Below are 6,681 nucleotides of genomic sequence, written 5' to 3'. Positions count from 1 at the left end.
AAAACCTGTGTGTGAACATTATGTTGTCGTTTTAGCGTTTAATTAGGATGAAGATATTGAGTCGACTGTTAGAAAGTGCTTAGTCATGGTTCTGGTGCTGCTGTCTCACCACTTCTGTCCTTCTGGCATCCTAACCTCTGCAGCCTGGCAAACACAACGATCCTATTATACGCATGGAGCACCACAGATTTGTCATCTGCCCCGTCTCTATTGGGGGCCGAGCTGACCTCTGTTCCTTCTCCCCCAGTTGATAGCCTAGCAAACACTTGGCTCTCAGTTCCCCCCCATCCGCAGCCAAAATAATTAGACCTTTCTCCGTTGCAGCCGTCGTCGACCGGTTCTGCTTCTTACCCGCGTAGCGTATACAGAAATGAGGTTGCATCAGCTTCCCGCCACTTTGCATCTGTCCTTACATGTCGAGCATTCCACAACGACCACAGGTAACCGATTGGCTGTGAGTGGAGATGCATAACAAAAGTGTTTGCATAAAAGCAGGAACCGCTTGGTGAGTTTGCAAAAGGAAGAGCTCAACAGAAGGAACTTCTCGGGTCTAGTTTACAGAGGTAAGAGAGATGCTTTATGAATTGTTTGTATAGAATGAATTCTTGATCCCTTGACTCACCTTCGTTTCGAAGACGATCCGCCTCGCCCATGCTTAGCGACTTCTTCGTCTCTTCCTACCAGGATTCTTTCAACTTTCCAGAGTGAAAATGGTGAACTATAAAGTGACTGTTTTCACTGGCAATCTCTTGAACGCCACTACTTTTAACAACGTCTTCATTAAACTGGTGGGCACAGAAGGAGAGAGCGACCGCACGTGGCTTTTGGCATTCAATTGGGTGGCGTCCTTCGTCAGAGGAACAGTAAGTGTGACTTAAGCTTCTCTAATCCTGGAACATGTTTCCTCATCTCTCTAACAAAACACATGTTCAAGAACAAGAAAGGTGCAGCTGCGCAATGTGTGTAAAAAAAAAAAAGTCAGCATAATGACTTTAATAAGATTAGTATTTTATTCGGTTCTTACTTTTGATTAGTAAATATATACTTTTCCAAACTCTTGCTTTGTTGTTGCTTATTTGGACTTCATTTTATCCTCATTTCAGGCGTGTACTTTCACCGTGAGCTGCAACGAGTCCATCGGAAAGCTGGTTTTGGTAGAGTTGGACAAACAGTGTCTCCCATTCTTCCCCGAGGACGCCTGGTTCCTCGCTAAAGTGCAAGTGAACTCCCCAGAGGGAGACACCTACAACTTTCCCGTCTACCGATGGATCGATGAAAGCGAGGTGCATCGCTTCAGGGAGGGAACAGGTTTGTGCTGTTCCCTGATCATGTGCGATCATGGACACGTAATGTCTTTCGCAACCGTTTTTAACCGTTTCATTGTGGTTCTTTCTTAAAGCCCTGAGAGTTTCTGAAGACAGTCATCATCTGGGAAGGTACAGTCGACAGCTGGAGCTGAGCGAGCGAGAAGAAGAATATCGGTGAGCTTCTTACGCAGCCCAAAGCTAATTTGCATCGAAGCCACACCTCAGCATTCTGCTCTCTATTTTGTCCAGTTGGCGCGTGTATTTAGACGGAATACCCAAATGCATGAAGGTAGAAAACCCTCTTGACCTTCCGTGTGAGGTCCGCTTCTCCTTCACCAAGACCACCGAGTTTCTCTTCACTGCAGCCACAGGGTGAACTTTAATTCTTTTTATTTTGTAAGCCGCCCCACGTGTCTGTCTGTCAACGAATAAAGGCAACATTTAAGTGGGTTCTTTCTTTCTTTTGATTAAAGGCTGGCTGAGTTGCAGCTGAAGGGGATCGCTGACATCCAGGAGAGTTGGACCGATATCGAGGAGATCAATAAGATTTTCTGCTGCAAACGGACAAACATATCAGGTACGAAGCCGTCATGTAGTGTTATTGAATGTATATGCTGCGTATTAGTGCAGTAATACGTCTCCGTTTTAATTGAATCATAAGATTTTAGAAGTTACCGTTCAAACTCGGTAATCTTGGTTGGTTCAGCTCCCCAACTTGAAGCGACCCTTTGAAACTCACGCCAGTACGCCTCTGCTCTTTTTCCAGATTACGTCCAGGAGCATTGGAAGGAAGATGCTTTTTTCGGCTACCAGTTTCTAAACGGCGTCAACCCAATGTTGATCCGACGTTGCTCGGCCTTGCCCAGTAACTTTCCTGTCACTAATGACATGGTCTTCCTCCAGGGCCAGGGCCCCTTGGAAGATGAAATGCAGGTGACCTGATCTTGATTGTTTCTAGCATTAATCATGTTTGGCCACGTCTTGAATTGCATGAAAGAGTTTCATTTAATTCATGTATTTTTAGTTTTGCATATTGAATGTAATATCTAGACTTTTTTTTTCTACATTTGCGTGTGACTGTAATGATTTCTCATTCTCATTGGCTTTCCCAATAGAAAGGCAACATCTTCCTGAGTGACTACAAGAGTTTGGATGGTCTGAAAGCAAACGTCATCAATGGGAAGCAGCAGTACCTGATGGCTCCTCTGGTGCTTTTTCACAAAAGGCCTGATGATAACATGATGCCAATTGCTATTCAGGTGGGATTAACACCCCCAAAAAATAATAACAAATAATAATAAAGCTGGGAATATTCAGTGGATCTATTTCTACAGACGCAGGGTTCTACCTTTATGATTATGAAAACTGACTGCACTTCAGCCCTTATTCCAAGGACAGCAGAAATAAATGAACGATATGTATCAGAAAAAGCCAAATTTAAAATAGTCCGTACTGTCAATACCATTAACATTCATACACACAAGATGCTGTTTTCTTGTGCGCTGCCCTGAACGGGATCCTTAATGAGGAATTCCAACCATTATGCACTGTGGACTGAATGAGCCACTTCCCCTTTCTGTCTCGCGCAGCTGAAGCAGATTCCAGGAGACGACAATCCCATCTTTTTCCCGACCGATTCCGAGTATGACTGGTTGACGGCCAAGATTTTTGTGAGAAGTGCGGATTTCAACGAGCATCAACTCAACGTTCACCTGCTGCGCACTCATCTCCTGGCTGAGGTCTTTGCAGTGTCGCTGCTGCGCAACATGCCGATGGTGCATCCTCTGTATAAGGTAACTGCTGCAGAAAATACACAATGTAAAACTTTTCCCTGCCATTTTTCAGTTATTAATTGGCAGCAACTTCACAAGAAAATATTTTTTTTAAGTCGTACTAGAATTTTTTTTAATAAAAATGCAATGGTAGTTCTCATGTCCAACATTTCATAGGTTGTCTTTATGGTATTTTCGACTACATAGAATGTTTTATTGTATTGCAGATCATTGCAGTCTGTTTCTATTTCTATTTTAAGCAGCTTGCCTATACTACAACTTGTATTTGCAATTGTAGCATCTTCCAAAGTTGATGTTTATTAGATATTTATATGCAAATTGGTCACACTTCTACATGGTATGTTAGAAGTAATAGCAGAAGTCTGTTTTGTCCCTCAGCTCCTCGTGCCTCACACTCGCTACACTCTGCAGATCAACTTCTTAGCTCGACTTCTGCTAATATCTGATGATGGAGTTTTCACACAGGTACAAAAAGAGACCAGCACACCAATTAGAGCATTGCATGAATGTTTGAAGATCTACAGAACCTGTCTCTAACTACATTCTAACTTGCTGTTAGTTTGCAGCCTCCGGTGGAGAGGGTATGAAGACACTCCTGAAGAAATCCCTGTCTTCGCTGACCTACAGCTCCCTCTGTATCCCAGATGATATCGCTGAGCGCGGAGTTGAGGATGTGCCAAACTTCCACTACAAAGATGATGGACTCAGGCTTTGGAATATCATCCACAGGTAGATGATGAGGTGGATGAGTGGACCCTCCCAGTTAACTGTGAAACGTAATGCAATCCTGAGTACTGCAGTTACGGAAGTGTAACTGCTTTTTAACAAAATAATATACTAACTTATATTTTTCATTGTTACTTTTTAAAGGGAATTATGCAACATCTAGAGAAATGTAAATAATATATACCCCTATCATGCCTGATGAGTTATATATAGGGCTACTAGCAAGGGATTGATAGCCTAAATTAGCATAAAAACTTCAAAGTCAGACTAAATTATATATATATATATAAAATACACCCACCAGCTCATGCTTCCTGCATCTGTGCTAGGCTAAGCCAGTTGATTATCTTATCTAACTCTCAGAAGAAAAAATTAAATGGTTCCCAATGATAAAATAAATTTAAGCCAACTAACATTTTGTTTTACAAAACGTGTCCACATTTCTCAGGTTTGTGCAGAGGATTCTCGGCCACTATTACAAGAATGATTCTGAGGTCAAAGAAGACCCCGAATTGCAGAAATGGATTCTGGACATTTATGAACAGGGTTTCCTCTCCCAACCAAGCACCGGTGGGTTTCAAAGAAAAATCTGCTCATAATTCTGAGTCATTTTCATTGTAAATAATAATAATAATAATGTTCTGTTCTATCCAATACTTAGGAATCCCTCAAACCTTTACCAACGTGCCTGAGTTGGTCAAGTTTGTCACCATGGTGATCTTTCTATGTGCAGCACAGCACTCAGCTGTCAACTCCGGACAGGTGAATCCTTACATTTCACCTGGACGATCAGATTTACTGTTTAATATTCTCTTGCTCTTTTTTTTTCCTTGGGTTCATGAGGTTTTTCTGTTTTCTCTGACTTTGAAAAGAGCTACTTGTTGTCCAGCCAAAATATATCCGGCTGAGGATTTTTAGAGACGTGCAGTCACGCTGGAGGAATGTGAAGCTGACTTTCTTTGGCATAGCAGAATTTATTCAACAGATAACATACTCACAATGGTATGCTCAAACACTGGCTTGTGGTTGATTTGATTAAAATCATCATCATTCTCTGTTTTGTGCAAAAAAAAAGAGTGCAGCTGAGACTGGTGGGAATTTTTACGTTTTGCATGTACAATAAGAAAAGTCAGGTCATCAACTAAGTTGGGAATATGAATGAACCACATTTCCCTGAAAACCACTCGATATGAGCCTTATAGAGGTTTTAGAGGAAAGGTCCAGGGGAGCATCTAAGGTATTAAGATAAACCCTCTGGGGACCATGACTGGATCAATACAAATTCATTCCACAATTGTGAAATATTTCAGTGCGGGCCAGGTATAGTAGATCGGCTGGCAAAACAGACTGTGTTGCTTCGCAAACTATTAAGCCGCCAATCTATAATCATTCATTGCAGTATGACTACGGTGGTTGGATGCCCAACACTCCCATCTCTCTGAAACGACCTCCACCAACCGTCAAGGGGACAACAAGCGAGGCCACGATGCTGCAGACGTTCCCTGATGTCAACACGACAGCCCAAGGAATGTCCACCGTGTGGCTGCTCAGCCGACGGTCGTCTGACTTTGTAAGTGTCACGTGCTTCTTAGCAAAATAACCTCAATCGCATTTAAGTTCAAGTTGCGGAAAATGGGTTACAATCATTAAAGCCGTGTTTAAACCACTGGAGAAAAAAAATCAGACACCTTTGATGAATGTGCATTATAGCCGATCTCTAGGATGATGAATGTTTTGGGTAAAACGTATTTCATTAATCCCATCAGGTCCCTCTTGGCCAATATCCGGAGGAACATTTCAGCGAGGAGATTCCTGTCAAGGCGATTAAGGATTTTCAAGGAGAGCTTCATGTGTTGAGCGCAACTATCAAAGTCAGAAACAAGAATCTGGATGTCCCTTACACATACCTGGATCCTACGGAGGTGGAAAATAGCGTGGCTATTTGAGAGAAAAAAAAAAAACAGACTCCCTGCATGTGTGAAATTCCAGTTTCATTTCATAAAGGTGCTCACCATCCTCTGTTTTGGTGCTGTTAACCAAATCCTACTTCATGTGACTGTGGCATACGAATCTATGATTGCTACACTAGCTTAGCTGTGGTTTATTATCATTATCCACAACCCAAACCTTATTGCAGGTTGTTCACTTGTTGATCACAACTGCAACATTTATTTTGTACTGTCTACCATGTTTCCTTACCAAAATAAAGTGCTGATTATGTCTACATAATGATGCTCGTCTGGGTGTTCTTCATTACGATCATTCCCTATATGTATTTGTCTGTATTCAAATCTATTGTAATGACACCAGATCTGAGTCGCAACGAATCGGTTCTATCTTTCGGTAATTTCTATACTTTTTACCCTCTAAAGGTCTCTTTTCTCTTTTGCTTGCTAGTTGGGAGCAGCAGAAATGACCTTTTTGATGCCTCTCTGGTAAATAAGCCCTGATAATGTGCCTTCTTAATGTGCTTATACCTGATATCAGACAGTGTCATCTCTCTCTCGTTAAGTCTCCATCTTTTGTCTCATAATGTGTCCGTCTCCAAATGATGAATATTTTAAGTGGGGTTCCTGTTCCCAAGCACAGCCATGCAAACCTCTTGACTCATTATAGGCTAAGTGCTCTGACCTCCGAGGTCATGAAAGCGATAGTAAATGGAATCTGGTTGGTTAGGTTGCACAGGATGAGACGGCCACCTTGCATGATGATTTATTGAAACACCTAGAAGGCCAATATTCCTGCCAAGCTGCTGTTTGGTGATTTTTTTCATGAACTTTCAACACAAGGCGACTGCAGCAGTGGGTTCATAAGCAAAACTATATACATATACTGTATATATATATATATATATA

General features: G+C 41.9%; 1 protein-coding gene across 1 annotated transcript; it reads left to right on the top strand.

The window, feature by feature from the left end:
• Positions 1-528: 528 nt before the first annotated feature.
• LOC137906286 (arachidonate 12-lipoxygenase, 12R-type-like) lies at positions 529-6,049 on the top strand. The gene is made up of 15 exons (XM_068750530.1): positions 529-563; positions 685-863; positions 1,104-1,308; positions 1,400-1,481; positions 1,557-1,679; positions 1,781-1,884; positions 2,074-2,240; positions 2,423-2,566; positions 2,897-3,100; positions 3,479-3,565; positions 3,660-3,829; positions 4,275-4,396; positions 4,488-4,588; positions 5,226-5,396; positions 5,593-6,049. The coding sequence occupies exons 2-15, from the start codon at positions 711-713 to the stop codon at positions 5,770-5,772; spliced, it is 2,013 nt and encodes a 670-aa protein (XP_068606631.1). The 5' UTR covers positions 529-563; positions 685-710; the 3' UTR covers positions 5,773-6,049.
• Positions 6,050-6,681: the final 632 nt, after the last annotated feature.

The sequence above is a fragment of the Brachionichthys hirsutus genome, chromosome 17 (assembly GCF_040956055.1).
Source record: "Brachionichthys hirsutus isolate HB-005 chromosome 17, CSIRO-AGI_Bhir_v1, whole genome shotgun sequence".
NCBI lineage: Eukaryota > Metazoa > Chordata > Actinopteri > Lophiiformes > Brachionichthyidae > Brachionichthys > Brachionichthys hirsutus.
Note: the sequence above shows the minus strand (reverse complement) of the source record. Positions and strands in the feature narration are given on the sequence as shown.

Excerpts from the sequence above, each read along its gene's own strand:
- LOC137906286 (XM_068750530.1), top strand. The coding sequence starts at position 711 with ATGGTGAACTATAAAGTGACTGTTTTCACTGGCAATCTCTTGAACGCC. Across the intron at positions 1,482-1,556 it reads GAGCGAGAAGAAGAATATCG|TTGGCGCGTGTATTTAGACG; the intron begins GTGAGCTTCTTA and ends TATTTTGTCCAG. Across the intron at positions 3,566-3,659 it reads ATGATGGAGTTTTCACACAG|TTTGCAGCCTCCGGTGGAGA; the intron begins GTACAAAAAGAG and ends ACTTGCTGTTAG.